At 42.8% G+C, this 26,707-nt stretch overlaps 1 protein-coding gene across 1 annotated transcript in view; it reads right to left on the minus strand.

The window, feature by feature from the left end:
* The window catches only part of PSMD12 (proteasome 26S subunit, non-ATPase 12), a 30,334-nt gene extending 11,444 nt beyond the window's left edge, over nt 1–18,890 (minus strand). The window contains exons 1-5 of the mRNA XM_047081560.1: nt 18,708–18,890; nt 9,202–9,261; nt 8,986–9,114; nt 4,286–4,393; nt 365–469 (exon numbers count right to left, since the gene is read on the minus strand). Coding sequence (XP_046937516.1) covers nt 365–469; nt 4,286–4,393; nt 8,986–9,114; nt 9,202–9,261; nt 18,708–18,815 — 510 coding nt within the window. The 5' untranslated portion in view covers nt 18,816–18,890. The remainder of the gene's footprint in view (nt 1–364; nt 470–4,285; nt 4,394–8,985; nt 9,115–9,201; nt 9,262–18,707) is intronic.
* Between the last annotated feature and the right edge of the window lie 7,817 nt (nt 18,891–26,707).

The raw sequence follows: 26,707 nt of genomic DNA on the forward strand, positions 1-26,707 counted from the left end.
AAATTGACCAACAATCAAGTATTCATTTAAAACGAAGCTGATGATTAACAGCAAATCCCTAATGCATCAGTAAACAGTACATGAATTACTGATTTAAGTTCTAAAGAGGATGAAAATGTTAAAATAATAGCACACATCAAGACTGATTCATTGCTTCTAACTTTTCTTCACAACTTTTTTTAGCAGTTTAGTTGGGACCATAATGACATAATTTTCAGGTACTTGAATAACCTCACCCTCCACTGCCCTCACCCTCAACCTTGGTAGTTTTGAAGAAGTGACCAGGTGCCAAAATAAACTCTATCTACAAGAAACACCGCCGACTAAATATCAGGATTTTCACATTCTAAATACAACTCCTTACCTGTAACTCTTGTAAAATGGAGGCTGCCTCTTTCACATCACCATTTTGTTCTTTTATGGTTGCTAATGTTTTAGTCAGTCGAGCACGCTCAATTTCAACATAAATCTACAAATATGAGAAATCTGTATTATGAAAATTCTCAGACATGTATTAAAAGTTTTTTAAATGTTTATTTTTTATTTAAAAAAAAATTTTTTTTTAAATTTTTTTAACGTTTATTTATTTTTGAGACAGAGAGAGACACAGCATGAACAGGGGAGGGTCAGAGAGAGAGGGAGACAGAATCCGAAACAGGCTCCAGGCTCTGAGCTGTCAGCACAGAGCCCGATGCGGGGCTCGAACTCGCGGACCGCGAGATCGTGACCTGAGCTGAAGTCGGACGCTTAACCGACTGAGCCACCCAGGCGACCCTAAATGTTTATTTTTGAGAGTGAGCAAGCACACGAGCAGGGGAGGGGTGGAGAGAGAGACTGAAACGGCGAATCCCAAGTGGGCTCCGTGCTGTCAGTGCAGAGCCTAACGCGGGACTGGAACTCATGAACCATGAGCCAAAATCAAGAGTTGGACACTTAACCAACTGAGCCACCCAGGTGCCCCTAGTTTTGAGAGAGAACAAGCGAGTGAGGCAGAGGGGCAGAGGGAAAGAGAGAAAGTTCAAGCAGGCTCCAAGCGCAGGGCAAAGCTAGACGCAGGGCTCGATCCATGACCCTGGGATCTTCACCTGAGTGGGTGAAAACCAAGAGTGGGATGCTCAAGGGGCACCTGCGTGGCTCAGTCACTTGGGCATCCAACTTTGGCTCAGGTCATGATCTCGCAGTTCATGTGCTGACAGCTCAGGGCCTGGAGCCTGCTTTGGATTCTGTGCCTCCCTCTGTCTCTGCCCCTCTCCTGTTCACGCTCTCTCTCTCTCTCTCAAAAATAAACACCAAAAAACATTAAAAAAAAAAAAAAAAAAAGTGGGATGCTCAACTGACCGAGCCACTGAGGTGCCCCAAAATGTGTTAAATTTGTGTGTGTGTTAAAATTTTAAAGGTAGAATTGAACTATTATTCAAACCAAGCCTAATAGTATTAGTATTTATCATCCAGTTATGGTGCACTTTATCCTCCATGTACAGATACAGCTGTGTGATTTTACATCTCACAATCACATAATTTTTTAAGAAAATGTTTCTACAAAACATTATCCATATTTTGTAGCTTTACTTTGAGAACCTAAATATGAAATTCTTGTGTTTAACGAGTAACAGAACCACATGCTATGTTAAATAGCACAGAAAATAGAACAGTGTCTTTAAAAGAATTGAGGGGCGCCTGATTGGCTCAGTCAGTAGAGTATGCAACTCTTGACCTTGGGGTCATAAGTTCAAGCCCCATGTTGGCACAGAGCTGACTTAAAAAAATAATAATAAGATAAAAATATCTGATCTTAAGTATTAAAGTTATGAGCATTTTTTGCAGCTATGTAATGTTAGATGATATAATTTCCGACAAATTAAACATAAAAAATAGAACTATAGCCTAATCGGGGCACCTGGGTGGCTCAGTCGGTTGAGTGTCCAACTTCAGCTCAGGTCATGATCTCACGGTTGGCGACTTCGAGCCCTATGTTGGGCCCTGTGTGGACAGCTCAGAGTCTGGAGCCTGCCTCAGATTCTGTGTCTCCCCCTCTCTCTGCCCTCCCCCGCTCACACTCCATCTCTCTCTGCCTCTGAAAAATGAATAAACCTAACAAAAAAAATTTTTTTTAAAGAACTATAGCCTAATCAAGTCTAGGGAACTAATTTTCATGTTTGGGCTTGCTTGTCCCTTCAGCCTTTGCTTTGCAGTAACGCTTTTTCCCACTCCACCCCCAAAAACCTTAATCTCCAAGAATAACAAACTACTTCCACTTTCCTAAATGTTCCATGTGTTTCTTACTTTGACATATTTGTATAGAATTTCCCCTATGTCTAAACTGCCGTTCTCCCTATGCCCCTACCCCTGTGAATTTCTATTCTTCTTTTTTTTTAAATAAAGTTTATTTATGTTGAGAGACACAGAGAGCGTGCAAGTGGAGGAAGGACAGAGAGAGAAAAAAGGAGAGAATTCCAAGCAGGCACCACGCAGAGCCCTTATGTGGGCTTGATCCCACGAACCATGGGGTCGTGACCTGAGCTGAAATCAAGAGTTGGACAGTCAACTGACTCAGTCACCCAGGTGCCCCAAATTTCTATTCTTTTTAAAAAACTTTATTTAAAAAAATAATTTTTTTTAACGTTTGTTTTTGAGAGACAAAGAGCACTAGCAAGAGAGGGGCAGAGAGAAAGTGAGACACAGAATCTGAAGCAGGCTCCAGGCTCTGAGCTTGTCAGCACAGAGTCCGACGCGGGGCACAAACTCACAAAGTGAGAGATCATGACCTGAGCTGAAGTCGGATGCTTACCTGACTGTGCCACCCAGGCGCTCCAAAAACGTTATTTATTTTGAAAAAGAGAGAGAGTGCACACGAGTGTGGGTGGGGCAGACAGAGAAGGGGAGAGAGAGACTCCCAAGCAAGTTCCACACTGTCAACACAGAGCCCGACGTGGGGCTTGAACTCACGAACTGTGAAATCACGACCCGAGCTGAAATCAAGAGTTGGGCGCGTAACTGAGCCACCCAGGCGCCCCAAATTTCTATTCATTCTTAAAAAGCCAGCTCAGCCATCACACCCTGCCTCTGTGACATGGGAACGGCAGACCCACTGCCACTGTCGAGACACAGCGCAGCGACTATTTTTCTGATGGATCTCTTTGCGGTGGTAAAGAACAGCGTCATGTTCATTCTGGATCTAGCACAACACAGGTGCTCAATAAACATTTACTGAACTGATGGGACAGTCAAACCAAGACCCAAGAAGTTAAACATAAGCTAAAGTTTTGTCCTCAAATCACAAATATCTGTCCAGAAAAAAACATATTTACCTCAGTCACCATTTTATACTTGCCGTTTTTAAAGAAACAAGATTAGGAGGGAAAAAAAAAGCATCAAAACAAATACAAACAGATTCTGGTAAGACAGTGAAAGTTTTAAAATTAAGTTTACACTGCAAATACTCAATTACTTTATTTGTTTTGCGAGCGAGCGAGCACAAGCAGGGAAGGGGCAGAGAAAGAGGGAGAGACAGGATCCCAAGCAGGCTCTGCACTGTCAGCGCTTGACACAGGGCTTAACTCATGAACCATGAGATCATGACCGAACCGAAATTCAGTCGGATGCTTAACCAAGTAAGCCAACCAGGCACCCCTGTTACTATTAATGCTTAAGTAAACTACACTCATCATGGGGCTGGAACTCAGGACTCCAAGAGTCACAAGCTCTCCCAACTGAGCCAGACATGCACCCCAATACTCTTTTTTTTATTTGTTTTGAGAGGGTGAGTACATGTGCATGTGAGCTGGGGAGGGGCAGAGAGAGAGGGAGAGAGATAACCCCAAGCAGGCTCCATACTCCCCATGGAGCTTGACGAAGAGCTCCATCTCAGGAATGAGATCATGATCTGAGCTGAAATCAAGAGTCAGATGCTTAACTGAGCCACCCAGGAGCCCCTCTATTAATTTAAATAGTAGAGTAAAACCGTAGCTATCCCAAGCATAAATTTCTCAAGCAGATCTAGGCCAGGGTGAAGAATTAACTTTAATTATTGCCACATGTAAATTTGGAGTAAGATCACTAATTCCCAGAAAAATCTGGATATATCAAGACTGCCACTATTTTAAATATATTCATTTGTAAATGGGAAGATACTACAAGGAGAAGTACAAAGATAATGATTGAATCAAGGTGATGACCTATTTTGTCATCTTAAATATATACTGATCTAATGTCTGCATATCTAAATATCTCTGAACACAGATAGGATAGTAATTTCCACTATGAGTTATGCCAATGGAAAACTTACCTTGCCTTCTGTAACCATTCGCAGAGTATCAATTAATCGAAGCTTGATCGGAAGGTCTGTGATTTCCTCGACGTAAGTACAGCACTGTTGAACCATTTTTGCAACAGCCTAAAATAATAAAAACCATTCATAAGCAAGGTTCATTTCTCATACAGTTAAAAATGAAGTATTATGCCCATAACGAAACATAAGGGGCGCCAGGCTGGCTCTGTTCGTAGAGCATGCAACTCTTAATCTGATCTCTGGGTTGTGGATTCGAGTCGGGTGAAGAGGTTACTTAAAAGTAAGGGGCGCCTGGCTGGCTCAGTCAGTGGAGCGTGCAACTCTTGATCTTGGGATTATAGGTTGGAGCCTGATGTTGGGTGTAGAAATTACTTAAAAAAATAAAATCCTGGGGGCACTTGGGTGGCTCAGTTGGTTGTGTCCAACTTCAGCGCAGGTCATGATCTCATGGTTCATGAGCTGGAGCCCCATATCGGGCTCTGCCCTGACAGTGTAGAGCCTTCTTGGGATTTTCTCTCTCTCCCTCCACTCCTCCCTCACTTGCTCGCTCTCCCCAAATAAATAATAAACCTTAAGGAAAAAAAAAAAAAAAAGAATAGGTATACTTTCCATTCTGTTAAATAAATAAATACACAAATAAATAAAATCTTAAAAAAATAAAAGGGAGGGGGTGCCTGGTGCCTGGCTAGCTCAGTTGGTAGAACATGCAACTTTTTTTTTTTTTTTATGTTTTATTTATTTTTGAGAGAGACAGAGTGAGCAGGGAGGGGCAGAGAGAGAGAGGGAGACACAGAATCTGAAGCAGGCTCCAGGCTCTGAGTTGTCAGCACAAGCCTGACATGGGGCTTCAACTCACAAACCGCGAGATCATGGCCTGACTTGAAGTCAGACGCTTAACAGACTGAGCCACCCAGGTGCCCCTAGAGCATGCAACTCTTAATGTCAAGAGCCGTGAGTTCTACCCCCATGTTTGGCATAGAGCTTGCTTAAAAAAAAAAAAATCAAAATGTCTCTGACAGCTAAGATGTACTGAACACCCAGGAATAACGTAAAAAGGTTAGGAAAACCTCAGGTGCAAAGACTTTACCCCTCCCCACTACAAAGAGCGAACATACATGATTACATAAAAGGGGTATTTGACGATGTCTATTAGAAGGCTTCCTAGCTAGCTTTTTTGGAGCCAAACAAAAAAGCATGGAAGAAGTTGTAACAGACGAAAGGGGGAAAAAGGACAAGAGAAAAGCAGGGGTCACCAGTGGCTATGAACAGCAATGAAGCCACAGCTAGCAGATACTGTGAGTTAAGAAAGAGTCCGTAGCAGAGGCAGAGGGTTTAGCAGCCCCCCCCCCACCCCCGCCGGGCCTCAGGAGGGCGGAGAAGCCACAATCACCCATACTCCCCTCAATGAAACAGGACATTGGAAGTCACAGCATCCCCTGCCCAGGTTTCTCAGATAATGTAAGTGGGTTGGATACATTTCCTCTAGCTCTAACATTCTAGGTCAGGGGTCAGCAAAACTTCTCTGTACGTTTTAGTAAACATTTACACAGTAAATATTTTAAACTTTGTGGGCCATAGGGTTTCTGCCTCAACTATTCAACTGCCTTTGTAACCTCAGAAGCTGCCAGACAATATATAACAAATGGGTGTGGCTGTGTTCCAAAAACTCTATTTACAAAGCTGGCAGGTGGGATTTGGACCGTGGCCTGTAGTTTGCAACCTCTAATATAGACTCTGAACAGCATTATCAGTTATGATAATCATTGAGAATAATAATTAGGACTCTTTGTCATAAAGAAAATGTTAAACTATATTAAATATATTTTGTTTAAGACAGCAGAAAAGTAAACAGAATATCTTGCTGTCAACTGTACCTCAATCATGCTGGGAAAAAAAAAAATCCCATTGTATATCTTGCAAAGATTTCCTTAAAAAACAATATTCATGTAGTTCAGGTCAAAGTTCTAATTAACTGAAAAAATGGCCATTCAGAGACACACAGGAGTTCCAGAAAATAAAGGTTTTATTGTAAAACACAACTCTTTCAGCAAGGGTCTGGGACACTTTGTATCTCAAAACATGATCCTTCTGGGGCGCCTGGGTGGCTCAGTCGGTTAAGCGTCCGACTTCGGCTCAGGTCGTGATCTCGCGGTCCGTGAGTTCCAGCCCCCCGTCGGGCTCTGGGCTGACAGCTCAGAGCCTGGAGCCCGTTTCAGATTCTGTGTCTCCCTCTCTCTGACCCTCCCCCATTCATGCTCTGTCTCTCTCTGTCTCAAAAATAAACGTTAAAAAAAAAAATTAAAAAAAAAAACAACAAAAAACCATGATCCTTCCAACACTAATTATAATAATGATTTCTACAAGGGCATACAAATTAGTAATTCTAAAAGCTGTGCAAAAACTACATTAACAGAAATCAGATGGGGTAAAAGAAAAACAAACAAAACAGTTATATCAATATTCTAATGATAAGTGAACATCCTGCTGCTCTCTGAGAAAAACACAAGTCATTAGGTAAGTCATGGTAGGAGTGAGGCTTACCCCCTGGGCTCAAGTGACAGACAGTGAATTAGAAACCATTAATTTTAAGCAATCCAGAAAAGGTTATTTTAAGAAAATCATTACTTTCTAAGTCTGGTAAAGCAGAAAGAAAAGCTTTAGGTAAAAAGTAATTATGGGAAAAGGAAAGAAACACTCTGAGTCCCTAAGCACCTTCCAGAGCTAAGACATAACATTGTTGTCACGGTGAAAAGGGCAGTGCCACTGCAGTCGGGGTCATCCGTCAGCCAGCTGGGAGATGGGCTCACACTCCTCTTTCTCCGGGACGCTCCCCCCCCCCCCCAAATGTAATCAAAACCCTCTCTTCCTCCTATCAGGTCTCCTAGCACCGCTGACATTGTGTGTCACTTACTGTATACGCTGGGAGTGTGTGTGTAACTTAAAAAAAGTAAAATAAAAAATAAGTGACCTTTAGGGCACTTGTTAAAGAGGTACTACACTACTATCAGGGATCATATTCTGTACTGAACCAAAGGTGACCTGGCACATTTCTTCACATTCCAAGAGTCTTACATAGAAATGTCAGTTTCTCAATCAGAAAAGGGACAGAGTTAACAGTCCCTCTACTAGTTCTGAAATGCTAGGACTCTTTTAAACCTTTAGTTTAGGATACGTGCTTTGTTTGAACGGCATCAGTCCTATACAAGACACATTTTCGTTTAAGCCAGGCTACCTCAAGATGTCTAGGGAAGCAGCCCTTTCCAAATCGTCCCATAGCAAGCAAATCTCAGAAAACCAGAGGAAGGCAATGACTCATCTATGCCAGTCTCTCAACCAACTCTATGATGGTCTCTGAAAGCACAGAACTGAGCGACAAAAGGCATATTTAAAGGAATTTCGCATTCACATGTACTAGATTGCCTCAAATCGATGTGAATTCTTTTTTAAAAAATATTTTAAGTAATCTCTACACCCAACAAGGGGCTCGAACTCACGAACCCGAGGTCAAAAGTCGCACGCTCCACTGACTGAGCCAGCCAGGTGTCCCTCTATGTTAATTCTTGACAACAAATTATATGCATGTAAACTTATCTAAAAAAAGAACAACAAATTGTTTTTTGCAAAAAATAATTTAACCTACTCTATCACTAAGTTCACTCTAGCAGTAAACTAATAAAACAAGGGATTTGAACAAGAACACCCTATTTGTTTTTTGGTTCTACTACTCCCCGTTTTACAACGTCAATACCTTTATTTGAAAGCAAAAAATAAAAACCCAGAAGCTACTCAGGGAACAGTATTTGAAAGATGAGATATAAATGACAAAAGTGGACTCTTTTGTACAGAGGATCATTTAATATCTCAAGCGAAAGGGGTGCCGGCCAAGTCAGTTCGTAGAACATGGGGCTCTTGATGTTGGGGTCATGGGTTCAAGCTCCATGTTGGGGATGGAGTTTACTTAAAAAACAAAACAAAACAAAAAAAACCTCAAGCAAAAGAACAGGGAAACAGTAAAATCTAGCTTTCCAAAAACACCAAAAGAAAACATAATCTTTAAACAAAATAAGTAGTCAAAATGTCTGAAAAACTGCCTCAAAATAAGTGAAATATTAATTAAATGTTTAATGAAAGACATGATTAAAAAAATTTTTTTTAACCTTTGTTTATTTTTGAGATACAGACAGGCAGAGTGCGAGCAAGGGAGGGGCAGAGAGAGAGGGAGACACAGGATCTGAAGCAGGCTCCAGGCTCTTGAGCTGTCAGCACAGAGCCCAATGCGGGGCTCGAACCCACAGACCACGAGATCATGACCTGAGCCAAAGCTGGAGGCTTATCTGACTGAGCCGCTCAGATGCCCCCAAATACATGATTAAGTAAATGATAGACTATCAGCTTGATGGCTTATAACACAATCACTTAAAATAATAAATATGAAGATAGGGAGCAACACGGAAACAGAACAAAGCTGCACCAACATTCTCAGCACAATTTTGTAAAAATATGCAAATATATGAAAACTAGAAGAAAAAAAAAACATAAAAGCAGCTGACATGAAAATATGGACAGAATTTTTGAAAACTGTCTAGAATGTTGTAATGCTGATTTAACAGTAATTTAAAACAGATTCACAGAAAGGTTTTCTAAATGTCCTTATTTAAATGCAAATGTATTTGTTTTATGAGCAGTCACGAACTCACTTGCTTTAATTGGCTCCGTCTTTTTGACAAAAGCATAATATTTTCATTAAGTAAATCCCATTCTTTAGCCTCATAGCACATCTTCACCACTGCAACTAGGATACGGGATGTAGACACCATGTCAGAAGCCTGTAAGAATGAAAATATGCTGAGAGTCAACAGAACATTGTTAAATAAAATCAATGATAATTGAGGTTTTCACTATAATCTACTCACGGTGCGGGTCTGTTTCTCCAAAGAGAGAAGGGTTTCAATGACTTCTTGAAGTCTTCCTTCCTAAAACAAAAGATACAAACGAACAATGAAAACACTACCAGCAACACAAAACCAAACAACAGTCTAAAATGAGAGGTTTCTGGGGCGCCTGGGTGGCGCAGTCGGTTAAGCGTCCGACTTCAGCCAGGTCACGATCTCGCGGTCCATGAGTTCGAGCTCCGCGTCGGGCTCTGGGCTGATGGCTCAGAGCCTGGAGCCTGCTTCCGATTCTGTGTCTCCCTCTCTCTCTGCCCCTCCCCCGTTCATGCTCTGTCTCTCTCTGTCCCAAAAATAAATAAACGTTGAAAAAAAAATTTTTTTAAATGAGAGGTTTCTGACACACACACAAAAAATCCATTTTTGAGGAAAAGGTCCATCCCCATTACTATTATTGTTTTGTTCCTTTCCATCGTAGTGCTTGCTTTTCCTGTGGACTCCTTAAGTCAGTGGTTTCCAACCTGGGGTCCACAAGCTATTTTTAACATTTCAAATCACCTAAGAGAAACTGAATATAGAACAATAATTTAACACCTGAGAAAAACCTCAAGTCTTTGTTTTGGATTCTAATTATCAACTCAGTGTGGTAATACCAGATATCTTGTTCTGAATAGACTCTTAATTGGCAGTCACACGTGTCTTTAAAGAAGAAAAATGGGGAAAATGAGTGATTTCTCTATGAAGTCACCATAACAAATACTTTAATACACGAAGTTCTGAGGGGCACCTGAGTGGCTCACTCAGTTAAGCTTCTAACTCTTGATCTCGGCTCAGGTCACGATCTCACGGTTGGGGAGTTCAAACCCTGTGCTGGGCTTCGCACACTGGTAGCAGAGAGCATGTTTCGGATTCTCTCTTCTTGCTCCTCCCCCTCTCGCTCTGTCTGTCTCTCTCAAAACAAATAAATAAACTTAAAACATGAAGTTTTGAGGAAAAATAAAAAGGATATCTGGTGGTAAAAAGACAAGAAACCCTGGTTTTATTTTTCAATGACTTTTTTTTTTTTTTAAAGTAAGCTGTATGGCCAAAGTGGGGCTTGAACTCACGACCCTGAGATCACGAGTTGCAGGTTCTGCCGACTGAGCCTGCCAGGTGCCCTTAATTTTTCAATGCCTTTAAAAATAAATTATAACTGGGGCACCTGGGTGGCTCAGTCGGTTGAGCAGCCGACTTCGGCTCAGGTCATGATCTCGCAGTCCGTGAGTTCGAGCCCCGCGTCAGGCTCTGTGCTGACAGCTTGGAGCCTGGAGCCTGTTTCAGATTCTGTGTCTCTTTCTCTCTGACCCTCCCCCATTCATGCTCTGTCTCTCTCTGTCTCAAAAATAAATAAACGTTAAAAATAATTAAAAAAAAAGTAAATTATAACTGTGCTTAAAGGAAATAAAGACCACCTGAGAATATCCATACATGCTATACCAAAGGTCATGCCTTTAAGCAGATACTGATCCAAATGGAATATACCCCTTTTGGTCAACTGATAATGACCTCCATCTCATATGCAAAAACAAAATATTCCCCCTGGGGCGCACATTAGGAAACAGGAGTAACAAAATTCAAATCATATAAACCTAAATGATAATATACCAGGACTAAAATAAGCCATCCTATTAGAAACCACACATTTTAATAAAAACAAAACCAGCCCACAGCAAAAAAAAATTACAAGTATTTAAGATACTGGTATTAATAACAATGAATGAATCAAAAGTGATGAGGATTTTATTTTGAAATTGTTTTTCTAACTATAAATGAAAAAAAAATTAAGTTTATTTATTTTGAGAGAGAGAGAGAGAAAGAGAGCATGTGTGCCTGTGCAGGACAGCAGGGCAGGGACAGAGAGAGAGAGGTAGAGAGAGAGAGAATCCCAAGCAGGCTCCGGGCTGTGGGGGGGGGGGGGGGGCGGCTCCAATTCACATACTGTGAGATTCAGAACTGAGCCAAGAGCTGGATGTTTAACCGATTGAGCCTTTTTTTAAGATTTTATTTTTAGGTAATCTCTACACCCAACATGGGCTCAAACTCACAACCCTGAGATCAAGAGCCATGTGCTCCACCAACTGAGCCAGCCAGGAGCCCCAGAACTTTTTTTTATTTTAATGACATTCATGGACAGTACACGAGTCCTACTCTTTTACTGATCAAAGAAAGTAATTAAACAGTTTTTGAATTAAGGACACAAATAATGTTTGGATTTTTCAAAATACTTTCTATATTTTCCAAAATAACGTTTAAACTATGAATTTTCTATGGAGTACAGATTATGTACTGTATGGTCATTGTTTGAATTTTCTTTAACTCTGAAATATATGATTACTGTAATTAAATCTGAAACACCATGACTAGCGTCGTAACAATGTTTCCTACGCAAAGGAGAGCATCAGTTCTGAAAACTATACAGATTCATGTGTACAATAAAGGCTAACTAAATGCCCATCAAAGGAAAAGAACAAAGAACAAATCCATAAATTCTCCAAAGTTAAAAGCTAATAAATCATAGAAGATCAAAGAATCTCAGAACTTAAAGACTGCCACAGATTATTTAATCCAATCAACTCATTTTAGATTTTTTTTTAACGTTCATTTATTTTTGAGAGAGAGAGACTGCGAGCAGGAAAGATGTAGAGAGAGAGAGAGAGAGGAAGACACAGAATCCGAAGCAGGCTCCAGGCTCTGTGCTGTCAGCACAAAGCTCGAGGCTCATAAGCCATGAAATCATGACCTTAGCCAAAGTCGGATGTTTAACTGACTGAGCCACCCAGGCACCCGCTGTTTATGGTATTTTAATTCAGAAGTACGGTTTTTTTTGGTAAGTTTATTTTGAGAGACAGCGCACAAGAGCACAGGAGGGGGAGGGGGAGAGAGAGTCCCAAGTGGGCCCCACACTATCAGTGCAGAGCCCAATGTGGGACTTGAACCCACAAACTGTGAGATCATGACTTGAGCCAAAATCAAGAGTCAGCCACTTAACTGACTGAGCCATCCAGGTGCCCCAGAAGTATAGGTTTTAAAGAACTGCATTCTAAGGGCGCCTGGGTGGCGCAGTTGGTTAAGCGTCCGACTTCAGCCAGGTCACGATCTCGCGGTCCGTGAGTTCGAGCCCCGCGTCAGGCTCTGGGCTGATGGCTCGGAGCCTGGAGCCTGTTTCCGATTCTGTGTCTCCCTCTCTCTCTGCCCCTCCCCCGTTCATGCTCTGTCTCTCTCTGTCCCAAAAAAAATTAAAAAAATAAATAAATAAATAAATAAAGAACTGCATTCTAGGGGCACCTGGGTGGTTCAGTCAGTTAAGTGGCCAACTCAGGCTCAGGTCATGATGTCACAGTTCATGAGTTTGAGCCCCATGTCGTGCTCTTTCCTGACAGCTTGGAGTCTGCTAAGGATTTTGTGTCTCCCTCTCTCTCTACCCTTCCCCACTTAAACTCTCTCTCTCTCTCTAACAAACAAACAAACAGGGGCACCTGGGTGGCTCAGTCGGTTGAGCGTCCAACTTTGGCTCAGGACATGATCTCATGGTTCAGTGAGTTCGAGCCCCTTGTTAGGCTCTGTGCTGACAGTTCAGAGCCTGGAGCCTGCTTCAGATTCTGTGTCCCCCTCTCTCTCCGTCCCACCCCTGCTTGTGCTGTCTCTCTCTTTCAAAAATGAATAAAGAAAATTAAAACAAAACAAAAAACATTAAAAAAAAAAGCAGAAAAAACAAACCAGTAAAAGAACTGTATTCTTCATGTGAAGAAATCACATACTGCTTTAGAGCCATCATCTGCGGGTATTAACAAAACATCAGAGGTCACCTTCTCAGGAAGGCATTCTTAAGTAACTCTCCGGAAGTCAGTAGTCATTCAGCACTTAACTAACAAGCCCACTGACTTTCTGCTTTGTAATGACCCCAAACTCTTTTCTCTTTTAATGTTCATGGTCTCTCTAATCTCACTAGAATGTAAATTCTGCAAGAGGAGGGACTGTGTCTATACTGTTCACCAATGCAGCTCAGTACCTGGCCAAGCACATGATGTTGCTTCTGTAGCTACTACGGTACATCCCTTTATACCTTGTACTACAATCATTAATGTGCATGTCTTGCCTCCTAAGTGGTCCATAACTTCCTTCAGGGGTGGACCTTGTTCGATTGTTTCCCTCACACCAACTTGTACATAGTATGCACTGAATGGCTGGACCACAACTAGCAGATGATCTTAATGGCTTACAATTCCTGACTCACCTCGAGATTATGACCTAAGCCGAAGTCAGACACTCAACCAACCGAGCCACCCAGGTACCCAAAATTCCTGATTCTTACTGTCAAGGTAAGTAGGATGTGATAAGTTATATGGCCGGCAATTCAGTTCTATCTGGGGGATGCTACCATCAACTTCAATAAATACAACTCCCAATTCTCTAATTATTCCACTTTTTTCTCCAAATCTTCCATGGTCAATGCTATGGCTAACCACCTTCCTCCTTTCCTAACTATTCACAGTTCTTGAAATTCCACCCCATCTTGCTGCCTTTCAACTCAGAGGAAGGAGACGGTCAAAGCTACCAAAACCAACTTATTAGAACATGTGACTTTTGTGACTCACTTTTCTCATTAAAATCTTTGTAAATGAGGTAACTTACTAAGGAGTTTGTTCAACATACATATCAATGTATATTTGTTCAACATACATATCATCAACATACATATCAATGTACGTTATGTATCTGTTAAGTTCTCTATGTTTCTACCTTTTACCTCCTAAATGAATCCAACCTTTCAATGACTTGTTAAACAACCTACACAAGAAAAAGGCCAATAAAAAGTTAACCACAAGTAGTTGAAATTTAAAGTTAATCCAGTATTTTTACATGACCTATTTCTTTAAAAAAAATTTTTTTTTACTGTTATTTTTGAGAGAGAGAGAGAGAGAGCAAGCGAGCATGAGCAGGCAGAGAGAGGGAGACAGGCTCCAGGCTTTGAAGCAGGCTCCAGGCTCCAGCTATCAGCACAGAGCCCGACATGGGGCTCAAACTCACCAACTGTGAGATCGTGACTTGGCCGAGGTCAGATGCTCAACCAAATGTGCCACCCTGAAGCCCCTAACGTTACCTATTTCTTAAGAGGGTCTTTTTGTCCGAGCTGCTGGCAATCAATAAACTGTTTTACATTTCACCTCCTCCTGGAGAAGAGGCTGCAGGTAACCAAATGAAATGAAAAGACATGAAGGAGAACCAAAGGATACATTCAATTTAAGAATATAATCCCCAAACAACCACGTACCAAATATAGTGTAATCGAAAAGGGCGGTGGTGATCCTCTGTGTAGTAAGAACTGCTAAATACTACATACAGTTCAGAAAAGGCCCTCTTCAGATTAATTTTTAACTCCTTAGCTAACAGGACGTATCACTTTTATTATTTCATCAATCAAATAGCAATCACAGAGGCAGCAGAGGAGAACGTAACGGTTAAAAACACAGGCCCTGCAGCCAGACTGCTTGGGTCTAAATCCCAGGTCCACCACTGTGCTACCTAGGGCAAGACCCTCATGCTCTCTGACCCTTAATTTTCTCTTAAATGAAATGAGTATAATAAAAATAATTCCTGCCCCACAGAGTTGCTGTAAGGATTAAAGCAATACTTATGAAGACATGCCTGGAATATACTAGGTACATTATCATCATCATAACAGCTACCATTATATAGAAAGTACACAATAATAAGTATTAGTGACTGGTGTTAGGACACAGAAACAGAGTCGTAGTAAGTCACAACTGTAGGAGATTCAAATGGCCTGGATTTGTCAATTTTACCACCCAGGTCTAGACTTCAGGATGCCTTCTGAAGGTTTCTGCTCTCTGTGTTTTTCTCACTGGGTATATTCTTATTAAGTTTCTATACACACAATTTTTACCTGCAAATGTTGTTCACATTAAGAATAAAAACTGTCTTGGGGCACCCAGGTGGCTCAGTCAGTTGAGCATCTGACTCTTGGTTTTGGCTCAGGTCATAATCTCGAGGTTTGTGGAATCAAGTCCCAAGTCGTCTCTGCACTGATAATGGGGAGCTTGCTTGGGATTCTCTCTCTCTCTCGCCCCTACCCCACTCATTAGTGCAAGAACTCGTACTCTCACTCTCTTAAAATAAACATCATAAAAATAAAAAATAAATTAAAAATGCTGTAAGGAAAATAAGCACGGGAGCAAGTCTCTTAAAGATATCGTGAGATGTAGCAAAACGAACACTACCTGTTGCCAGGAGACGTGAGCTTGATCTGGCTTTGCTGTAGACCTTGGATAAACCACTTAAGCTGCCTGAACCTTAGTTTTTTCACAAGTAAAGTAAAAACAACAAAACTTTCTTCAGTTTTATTGATGGGCTTAAAGTAAAAAAGCAAAAGAATGTATGCTAAAGTGTCCCATACATTCCAGTGTAAAAATACAATGCTTTAAATAGGTATTTTCTTACATTTGGCAGAATGGTTAGAAAATACAAGATGACAAACAGAAGGCAAAACAAAACTTAAAAAAATTAACTAGACTGTAAGACAATCGTCTAATCCAAAAGTTGAAAATTGTGGGTTTGCATTAAAAAAGAAAACCACAAACATTTATGCCCTCCCATCCCCAGCCCTCTACCTTCCTCCCTCACAAAAAGAATCCACACCTGTACCCTGTTTTGTTCCACTGGCTTAAAAAAAAATAAATAAAAAATCCAGGAGCACCTGGGTGGCTTAGTGGGTTGAGCCTCTGACTCTTGACTTTGGCTCAGGTCATGATCTAATGGTTTGTGGGACTGAACCCCTTGGCAGAGCTTGCTTGGGATGCTCTCGCTCTCTCTCTGTCCTTCTCCAGCTTGTGCACATGTGTCTTCTCTCTCTCAAAAATAAACAAACTTAAAAAAAAAAAATTCAAACGGCTTTTATTTTACATAGTTTAACAGGCCACAACATTCCCTGTTTTAAACATTTCTGCTACCCACTTGACACCTAAAAAGGCATTTGAGTTTGCAAGTCTTTCCAACTGTCTTGAACACATAACCATAATATCCTACATAAACACCATACACGTGATTACAACTGTAGCAGTGAAATTTTTTTTTTTTTCTTACTGGCCTATAAGCTCTCTGAGGGCAAGAGCTTTGTCTAATAACCTTTATACTCCCCACAACGTCTAGCATGGACTACTGACAGTAGGCTATCAGAAATTGGTAAAGGGAAGATTTTTTTTCTCCCAGGTCTCAGCTCTAGGCACAGCTGTACTTCTTTTCAGCAAACGGTTTCTTCCTTATGGAAACCGGCAATCTATTAATTCCAAAGTGCTGGTTCAGGGGCTGACTCTGGACCGTAGGTATGTTTTGTCTGATCTGTGTGGTATTGGCTCAAAAGGTGTTTTATTTTTTTTTTTTTTAATTTTTTTTTCAACGTTTATTTATTTTTGGGACAGAGAGAGACAGAGCATGAACGGGGGAGGAGCAGAGAGAGAGGGAGACACAGAATCGGAAACAGGCTCCAGGCTCTGAGCCATCAGCCCAGAGCCCGACGCGGGGCTCGAACTCCCGGACCGCGAGATCGTGACCTGGCTGAAGTCGGACGCTCAACCGACTGCGCCACCCAGGCGCCCCCAAAAGGTGTTTTAAAACAGATCTGTGCCCGGATTCTAAATACTGAGGCAATTCGTATAAAACAAATCCATACCCCTGGTTTCTCCCTCAAATTAGAAGAGTTGAGGTCTGGCTGTCATGCCCAATTGGCAAAGATTAACCGGAGGTGAGGAGTTACTTCCCCCCCTTCCCTGGATAAGTGGTCAGAAGTTGGCTCAGGATTTCATTACACTTGGCTCACTAGGCAGGAGAGCATGGAGACAGCACAAGCTCCAGAATCAGTCTGCCTGCTCTGCATCCTGGCTCCATCGCTCTACTAACTGTATGACCTTGGGGCACGTGACTCAACTTCTCTTAGACTCTTTTCTTGTCTGTAAAACAACAACACCTATCACATGGGGCTAAGGTGAGGCCCGAACGTGCTAATGCACGTAAGCACGCAGAAGGTTGCCTGGCAGTGTAGAAAATACTCGACAAATGCCAGCTATCGTTATCTGCCTGGCACTGTCGGGGTTTTCCAACTCTCATGTAAGTGAGGATGTTTCTTTACACAAGCTGCTAGAAACTTCAGAGATGAATTTATGGCTCCCCTCCATCAAGTGTACCGAAGCTAAGAAATTCAGGTGTATCAACTTCATCAGCCTTCCCTATCCCTGTCTTTTTAAAGCCCCACTAAATCCTTTATCAGAAAAAAAGGGAAGCAGTGGAAAGGTTGTTTTTTTAAGAAATATTACTGTGAAATATTACTTGACACTCCTCCTGTCCCTGAATTAGTTGCACTTAAATGTACTTCTGTAGTAAGCACCTTAAGAGACAAAAACAACCCTATTAGTACATGCATCCCAGGTGAATAGCAATAAATATTTGTGGCTAGATTGATCAAGGAATTTAATGAGGCCTGAGCGTAATCCTTAGCAACAGCCCATGATGGGAATTGATTCCACAACCATTCAAACCCTAGTCAGACAAATCTAGTTTTGAAACCCTGGTTCTGTTCCTACCTGTGTTCCACAAATACCTCCAGGAGGCTTGGTTTCTTTATATGTAAAATGGTACATAAAAGTTGCCTGACACATATCAGGAGATGTGAAAAATGTTCGGATCAAGTTCAATTTCTATTCCAGAGGAGATAAGCAGTTGGACTAAACCACGGTTCATGACCTCCCCTAATTAGGTTATTCTGCACTGCTGTGCCTGTTAGTCTTTGCGGCTGCAGTTCCCGCTCCGGGGACGACTCCTCCCCATCCCAATTTTCTTCTTCAAGGCCCAAAACAAACGTCAACTTCTCCCTAAAACCTTCCCTTATCCCACCAGTAAAAAAACAACAGCTTCCTTCTCTGCGTTCCAATAAGCACTTTTATACTTGTGTAACACGCACCACCATGCCTGACTCGTCTAATTCGTTATATATACGAACTCCTTAAGGGCAGGGGTCCTGCGCTCATTACCTTCGTCCTGTTTCACTTTCCCACTGCTTCTCCTGGCTATAGGCCAGGAACATCCCATGATCCATAAACAACTTAACGACATACGTTCATTCAGCCAGAGTAAGAGAACTCAACTCTCTGATCTAGCCTGAACGCTAAAGCGGCCGTAACCCCTGGGAAACTGTTAAAGTAAACGTTAAACAGTACCGAGAAAAGGCAAAGAGTACTATGAGGCCCCAACTCCTCCGGGAAGTGGCCATCAGTCCAGGGGAAGAGTTTGGGAAGCTGTATGCACCAGCGTACTCCCGCTGCGGGGCACACCTGGGACCTCCTGCTCACGCAGGCCCAACTCGGGCTGGGCAGGCAGTGGGGGACGCACCCTTCAGCCCGCAGGCCCCCTGAGGCCTAAGCAAGCTCCGCGCCGTGACTCAGCCCTTGGCGCCCGCGAACAGCCAGCCGGCCTCCCCTCACCTTGGCCAGCTTCTCGCACTCTGGCAGTCGCTGATCCACCGTGGCGCTGTAGTCCACCTCCATCTTGACGATGCGCCCATCAGCCCGCTCTGAGCCGCCGTCCGCCATGGTCCCGGCCTGAACGTCCCTTGATGTCCCCCTGCTTCGGCCACCACTCGTCACCCACACCGGAAGCCGCCTGCGCACCCACTCAGGCAGTGCGTCGGGAGCCCGCGCGAAGGACCCCCACGAGGCCCCCTGCGCTGGCCGCCAGTCAGGCACTGCCTCAGACAGCCCTGGGGGCGGGGCGGAGGGCGGGGCTCGCCCTCGAGCCTGCAGCTCACGTCCGGTTTTGCCTTGATAACCGACTTTCATCCACGGCTTTTGCGGTGAGAAAAGCTAGTGTAATAGAATAGGCCATCCCATATACTCTTACGTCTCCCTGCTTTGCAGATATTATTTCTCAGAGCCGTGGGCAAGTCGCTTAGCTTTTCTTGGATCTCCGTTTTCTCATCTCTGCATGAGCAGGCTGAAATCCTAAAGAAAAAAGTTTCATCTGGTTGAGAATCTTGGTTTAATCTGTGGGATCTCTCAAAGCTCAAAGAGAAGGTATGACAGCGGCTCAGTAATATAACAAGTACTTTTTGTTTGTTTTCATTTTTACTATAATCCACTACGTGGGTAAGAAGAATCTTTAGAAAGATTTTGTTGACTTTTCTTTGTAGGACTCATGTGAGCATCAAATGAGATTTTACGCATGCAGGATTATTTCCATTTTTAAGGACCGTGCAAGTTTTCATTAGCATCTGCATCGTCTGGGTCCCTATTTAACAGCTTAGGATGCTTGAAAGTGAAAATGAGGTTGTGTGTGGTGTGGTCAAAGTATAAACCGTAGCTTCCAAAGCAAATGGGAAATCTTGGAATTGTCTACCTGTTAGCGAATTAAATCAGCACCAACATCCCTTTTTATATACTGAATAGACCTCCTTTTGTTGTTTTTGTTTTTACTGTTCTGTAATGAAAATCATGGGTAATATAACCCACCTGCACACATAATTAAACACGACAACAACAAACACCCTAGCTGTAATGTAAAGGAGAAGCATCGCAAAATAGCAAAATAATAATACTTCAGAATATAAAGGCTAGGGGCGCCTGGCGGGCTCAGTTGGAGGAGCAGGCAACTCTTGATCTCTGGGTCCTGAGTTCCAGCCCAACCTCAGGTGTAGAGATTAGTTACGTAAATAAATGAATAAACTTCAAAATTTAAAGGCTAAGACATGTCTACTATAGAAAATAAAAAAGAAGCCGTTGTGTGGTTGTTCACACACATAACAACTGTGAAATCAGAAGTTGCAACCTCAATAGGTTGGTTCCCCAAGCATCGTAAGGATTTACTGTGGGTGACATGATTTCTCCAAAATGGTGTACAACTTCTTGGTAAAGTTCTGACTCTGTGAAAGTACAATTTTCCATTGTTTTTTTTACATAGAAGAATTCTTAGAAATTTTAGTGTATATTAAAACGTCAAAAAAGAGCATACGTAAAGTGAAGTTCGAGTCTAGGCCTCAGACACGTAAGTGGGTGTCTGGCAGGACATTGAAAAGTCAGGTGGAGGGGCGCCTGGGTGGCTCTGTCGCTTAAGCAGCCGACTTTGGCTCAGGTCGTGATCTGGCCGTTTGTGGGCTAGAGCTCTATGTCCGGGTCTGTGCTGACAGCTCAGAGCCTGGAGGCTGTTCGGAATTTGTGTCTCCCTCTCTCTCTGCCCCTCCCCCACTCACGCTCTGTCTTCTTCAAAATTTGTTAAGGAAAACAAATTTTTTTAAAAGAAAGAAAAATCCGATGGATTGTGGGACAATATTTTACCATGCAGGTTTGTCGCATCGTAGATGTCTGGCATCCCAATTACATGCTGATCCCCCTTACCCCCCAGTGATCTTGACAACCTGAAATACCCACACAAATTTCTAAAACGCATTTCTAGGAGCCAGTATTGTTGACAGCACTAGGCTGAGCTGTTTCTGGCTGTGTATTCAGTGTGCAGTTGGTTTGGTGAAGAGTAGACAAAGCATTTGGAGGTCTACCGTTTTGTGTCAAGAATGTGGAAAAGACAAAAAGTAACAAGGTGGTGGTGGAGTAAATCTGGAGTAAATCCTGGTTTCCAGGACTCAAAAAGTAAGAGTGAGAGAGGGTGGAGAAAACTCCACCAAACTGAAGCCCTTCCTTGCTAGGCCTGGAGGAAATGAACAATGAAAGCACTTTGAAATCTAAGGGAAAGCTTACAAAGGAAGCAACAACAAAGTGAAATAAATAAAGAAGAAACCCGGTTAAAGACTGAGCAAGAGAGAAAATAGGTTGAGAGTGCGGTTACGTCGACGCTTTATAAATCCTTTATTTGTCTGAATCGGACATCGTAAGAAAGAATTTAGTTTCAGAAGAGAAAAATTAGCAAAGAATAAGGAACCTAAAAGGTAGAGATGAAACCTCTATAGAAATGTAAAGAGGGATGGAAATTAAGATGGACACAAGAGGGGTGCCTGCGTGGCTCAGCCGGTTAGGCGTCCAACTCTTAATTTTGGCTCAGGTCATGATTTCATGATGCCTGCATTCGAGCCCCTGGGATTCTCTGTCTCCCTCCCTCTGCCTCTTTCTCTCAGAACTAAACAAATAAACATTAAAAAGAGAGAGATGGACAACTAGTTGGGACACCTGGCCGGCTCAGTCGGTAGAGCATGCGACTCTTAGTCTTGGGGTTCTGAGTTCAAGCTCCACGTTGGAGCTAGAGATTTAAAAAACAAAGAATGAGGGTGGTGAGTTTGACCCCCACTTGAGCAGTAGAGATTACTTAAAAATAAATAACAAAAAAAGGTGAACGTGCTAGTCCCCCAGCAAGGCTTGACTTTATCACTATTTTTTGTTTTGGGTTGGACTTTATAAACTGAACAAATTCTTCTCTTCCTCATTCTTGAAAGCCTCCTCCTCCCCTTCCCTTTCACTTGTTTTTCTGTGGAATCCTTTGTTCCAAGAACTCAGTACAGATATTGACATGCTGCCCTCAATGTATACTTAGTAACGAGACTCAGATGGCCCCTCCAGCTCTAGTCATGAGACCACCTTGAGGAACCAGGCTGGCAGCGGGGACCAGACTGCTATCCAAATCGCCCAGATCCTGTATTTTCCTATAAAAGCCCTCAGCCCTTTCCCCCAGGCGGGCTTGCAGTCTTGGGAGACATTAGTCTGCTGTAACCTCCTTTGCCTGGCAAAGTAGTAAACTGTCTTCCTTCTGTATACCCCAACTCTGTCTTCCAGTTCCTGCTCTGAGCACAGACGTCAGTTTTCGACAACAGAGAGAAAAACTGATTGGAAAAAGCAGGGGTAATGTATATTATGATACTAATTATTGAAAATAATGTGTCTATATATTATTATTATTTTTTCCATATTTGGCATCTTTGGCCCGTTCAGCTTATTGGCTGTGCACACGTCTGACCCCAAGTTCCCGCCTTTGTGAAGTGAACCTTATAAAGGGGGCGGGAGGGTAGAGGGGAGATAGAAAATAAACATGTAAATAATGTAGCAGGGGTGATAGTGAGTGGGAGGTGGTCAAGGAAGGCCTCGCTAGCGAGCCAAGACCTGAAGTAAGTAAGGGAATCTTTTTTGGTTTCTTTTTACCTTTTTCTATGTGATCTCTACCCCCAACACGGGGCTGGAACTCACGACCCTTAGACCGGAGTGACCGGAAGTCGTATGCTCCACCAACTGAGCCAGCCAGGTGCCCCAGTAAAGGAGTCTTGCGGATAGTTTGCAGGGGAGAAGATTCCAGGCAGAGGCAGGAGCAAGAACCCTGAGGTTAGAGCGATCAGGTCACCCTGTCTGAAGACCAGAATACGCGAGGGTAGGAGTTACAGGAGATGAAGTTTGGGGCAATTCAACCATTATAAAGCCTTTTTTTTTTTTTTTTTATGTTTGTTTATTTTGAGAGAGAGAGAGAGAAAGGGAGAATGAGCATGGGAGGGGCAGAGAGAGAGGGAGACACAGAATCTAAAGCAGGCTCCGTGCTGTGAACACAGAGCCTGTTGCAGGACTCGAACTCACGAACTGCGAGATCGTGACCTGAGCCAAAGTCGGACGCATAACCGGCTGAGCCACCCAGGTGCCCCGGGACTTGGTTTCTCACCTAAGTAAGATGGGGAGCCAATGGGGGGTTTGGGTGAAGGAGTGGTATGAGCTGACTTACATAGTAAAAGAGTCTCTGCCGTGTGGTGACTAGGTTGGGGAGAAGCTGGGAGACTGGCTGGGGGGTTATTGCGGTAGTTCAGGAGGAACACGATGGTGGCCTGGACTAGGGTGCAGGCAGTGGAAGTGGTAAGCAGCAGCTAGATCCTGGATATAATCTGAAGGTGGCGCCAAGATTGCTGGCCTTGAGGGCAGAGAGGTCAACTATGTCGGCAAGATTTTTGGGCTGAGCGTCTGGAGAGATGGAGTTGCCATTTACCAAGGAGGAAGCCGACTGGGGACAATCAAGCCAGGCAGAAAAGGACAGGAGTCCACCGTTTGGGATATGTTAAGTTTGAGGGCCCTGTTGGGTATCCAGTGACAGTGACAGTGTTGAAAAGGCAAATGCATGTACAAGGGTCAAATTAGGGGGAGTCATTTGGGCTAGAGGTTTGAAGTTGGGAGTCACGTAACGTAAGCCACAAGGTCTGCGTTACAGAAATGTTCCCGAGGGACGCCTGGGTGGCTCCGTCGGTTGAGCATCCAACTCTCCAATTTGGTGAGCCAAATTTCAGTTCATGATGCCAGGGTCGTGGGATTGAGCCCCACGTTGGGCTGTGTGCTGAGCATGAAGTCTGCTTGAGATTCTTTTCTCTCTCTCCTTCTGTCCCTCTCCCCCATTTGCTTGCTCTCTCTCTGTAAAATAAAATTAGGGGCGCCACCTGGGTGGCTGAGTCAGTTAAGTGTTCAACTCGACTTTAGCTCAGGTCATGATCTCATGGTTGGGAGTTCTAGCCCCACGTCTGGCTTTGCCCTGACAGTGTGGAGCCTGCTTGGTATTCTCTCTCCCTCTCTCTCTGCCCCTCCCCACCCTCAAAATAAATAAGTAAACATTTAAAAAAATGTTCCACATGGGGCGCCTGGGTGGCTCAGTCGGCTAAGCGTCCGACTTCAGCTCAGGTCATGATCTCACGGTCCGTGAGTTCGAGCCCCGTGTCGGGCTCTGTGCTGACAGCTCAGAGCCTGGAGCCTGTTTCGGATTCTGTGTCTCCCTCTCTCTCTGAGCCTCCCCTGTTCATGCTCTGTCTCTGTCTCAAAAATAAATAAACGCTAAAAAAAAATTTGAAAAAAAAAATGTTCCACAAAAAGTCGAATTACATGCTATTCCTATGGCACTACATTGCTGAGAAATACTATTTCCAGGGGCGCCTGGCTGGACCGGTCGGGAGAGCATGTGACTTGATCATCTTGGGGTCATGAGTTTGAGCCCTGTGTTGGGTGTAGCGATAACTTAAAAGTAAAATCTTAAAAAAAAAAAGAAAAGAAATACTATTACCAGATCTGTGTTGACATCATTTGATGATACTACGTCAAATATGCTTTGGCATTAAATAGCTACAATCAGTTATGGTTGCATAGGTGCCTCCCTTTAAAGGACACTTAGGATCAAGGACAGTGCCTTCTTTCATCACTAAAACTTCTCTCCAGTGAGTATAGTTACATATAGTCTAAGAATTTATTTCAGATTATTCCAGTGTTTTGCAAATTTCTGTAAAAACAGGAAATGCAATAAAAGGACATTTATTACTAGCTAATTTATTCATTTTTAAAACCTTAAAAAATATTTATATTTGAGAGAGAGAGAGACAGAGCATGAGTAGGGGAGGGGCAGAGAGAGAGGGAGACACAATCCAAAGCAGGCTCCAGGCTCTGAGCTGTCAGCACAGAGCCCCATGTGGGGCTCGAACCCATGAACCGTGAGATCATGACCTGAGCCGAAGTCTGATGCTTAACTGACTAAGCCAACCAGGTGCCCCGCTAATTTATTTTTTTAAAAAAAGACAAAACTATACCTTTGGCCACAGAACTTCCTGTTTTGTTTTTTTTTTTCTATGTGAAGCAATTTATACCACATCATCATGGATGAATTTTTATTTTATGAGCATTTAATGCACAGCTATAAGCAATTACATGTCAGTTATTCTCTGTATTTAACAGAGGCCTGATAAATGGGTCTACACGTAAGAACTGCCTTGGGACTTGCTTTTTGTAGTTGTGTTAAGAATGAATTTAACATTTGCTTATTTCCTAACAAAATCAGACACACAGGTGTTTAAAACATGCACAAAGGGGAGCCAGGGTGCCTCAGTCAGTTAAACGTCCAAACTCTTGATTTTGGCTCAGGTCATGATTTCACAGTTGGTTCATGGGTTTGAGCCTTGCGTCAGGCTCTATGCTGATCGTGCGGAGCCTGGTTGGGATTCTCTCCCTCCCTTTCTGCCCCTCCCCTGCTCATGATCTCTCTCTCTCAAAATAAATAAACCTAAAACACACACACACACACACACACACACACACACACACACACACACAGGCTTAGACTTTGCTGGAATTAAAACAATATTTATTAAAACAAAATTTAATTGGAAAGGATAATGTTTGATTTTCAAAAACAGCCCTTGAAAAGGGGGTATGTGAAATGGACACAGGAACCTGGGAGAGCTACCACAGCTTGTCCACAGCAGAAACGATCTGAGCAAGAAAACTCACACAGTATTGAGTTGTTACTCAGAGTATAAAATAAATACAGATAATTGAATGAATAAATAAATGGAGAAGAGACAAATCTCACAGAACGTCCCATTATATACATAGATACCCTGTCCTCAGGACACAGGCTTAATTCTCCCTCCCTTGATTGTGGGCTGGACCTAATGACTTACTTCCAAAGAACAGAGCATGGAAAGGGAAAAATAGTAATTTTATGGTGGAAAAAAAATGGGCAGACATGACCTTAACCAAGTGATCAAGGTTAAAATCAAGCCCTTTTTCAAGGGCCACTTTGGTAATGTGAAGAGAAGCATGGGATTGAGAAGGTACATCTTTATGTTACTGTGGTGTAACAGTTTTGTCTTATCCTTCTCTCCTTAGCCCCAATTTTGACAAGTTGAAAGTCAGTCTCTCCGAAAGCTTCTTCCTGGAGAAGCGAAACATTTAGATAAGATTAACGAATGTTACACAGATACAGCAGGTCTCCGCAGCAAGACTTGCCCCCTCCATATGCACCCCCATATTTGACAGTGTGTGTGTGGGGAGGGGGGTGGGGGCGGATGATACTGATACTCAGTGGGTAGAGATCAGGGATGTTGCTGAGTATCCTACAGTGACCTCCACAACAAAGAATTAACCTGGCACCAGGGGCCAAGTAGCTCGGAGGTTGAGAACCCTGAACTAATATATACACACATCTAATAGATGTTTATTAGGTACCTACACTACCCCTTCTAGCAGAAAACAGTTTCCAGATGATTCAGAGAGGATATGGTCTGTGTCCTCTGGAAGCTTAAAACCATTTTGGGCAGTTGGAGAACAGGTGGCATTTTGTATACAAAGGCCACACTTGTATAACAAACCAGAACCAAAAATGAATAGTCCAGATAAATGTTCTGGGCAGTCTAGAAAGGTAAAGAATTGTCTGGAATGGTTCTGTGTAGGAGATGGGACATTGAATGGGCTTTGACAAGCCCACACAACTTAGAGAGTAGAAAAGAGGAAGATGGAAGGAACTGTAATATTTTACTTCAGCAGTGCCAGGGATATTCTAGGAATAAAACATGACTTGAACGGTCACAAAGACTGTTGCTACGTTCTTCTTTCAGATGTAACTTACAGGGTGGGTCCTATTTTTATTCACAGGGACTGAGAAAGGTTTCAGTGTGTGTGTGGGGTGCACATAATCAGAATCCAGGTGAAGACAATGGATTGAAAAAGCTCCTTAGATGATCGGTTTTGATGTGCACCTCCCC

The sequence above is a fragment of the Lynx rufus genome, unplaced genomic scaffold, assembly GCF_022079265.1.
Source record: "Lynx rufus isolate CCGP_SWC_20201006 ecotype Redwood Valley unplaced genomic scaffold, mLynRuf1.p SCAF_18, whole genome shotgun sequence".
Lineage (NCBI taxonomy): Eukaryota > Metazoa > Chordata > Mammalia > Carnivora > Felidae > Lynx > Lynx rufus.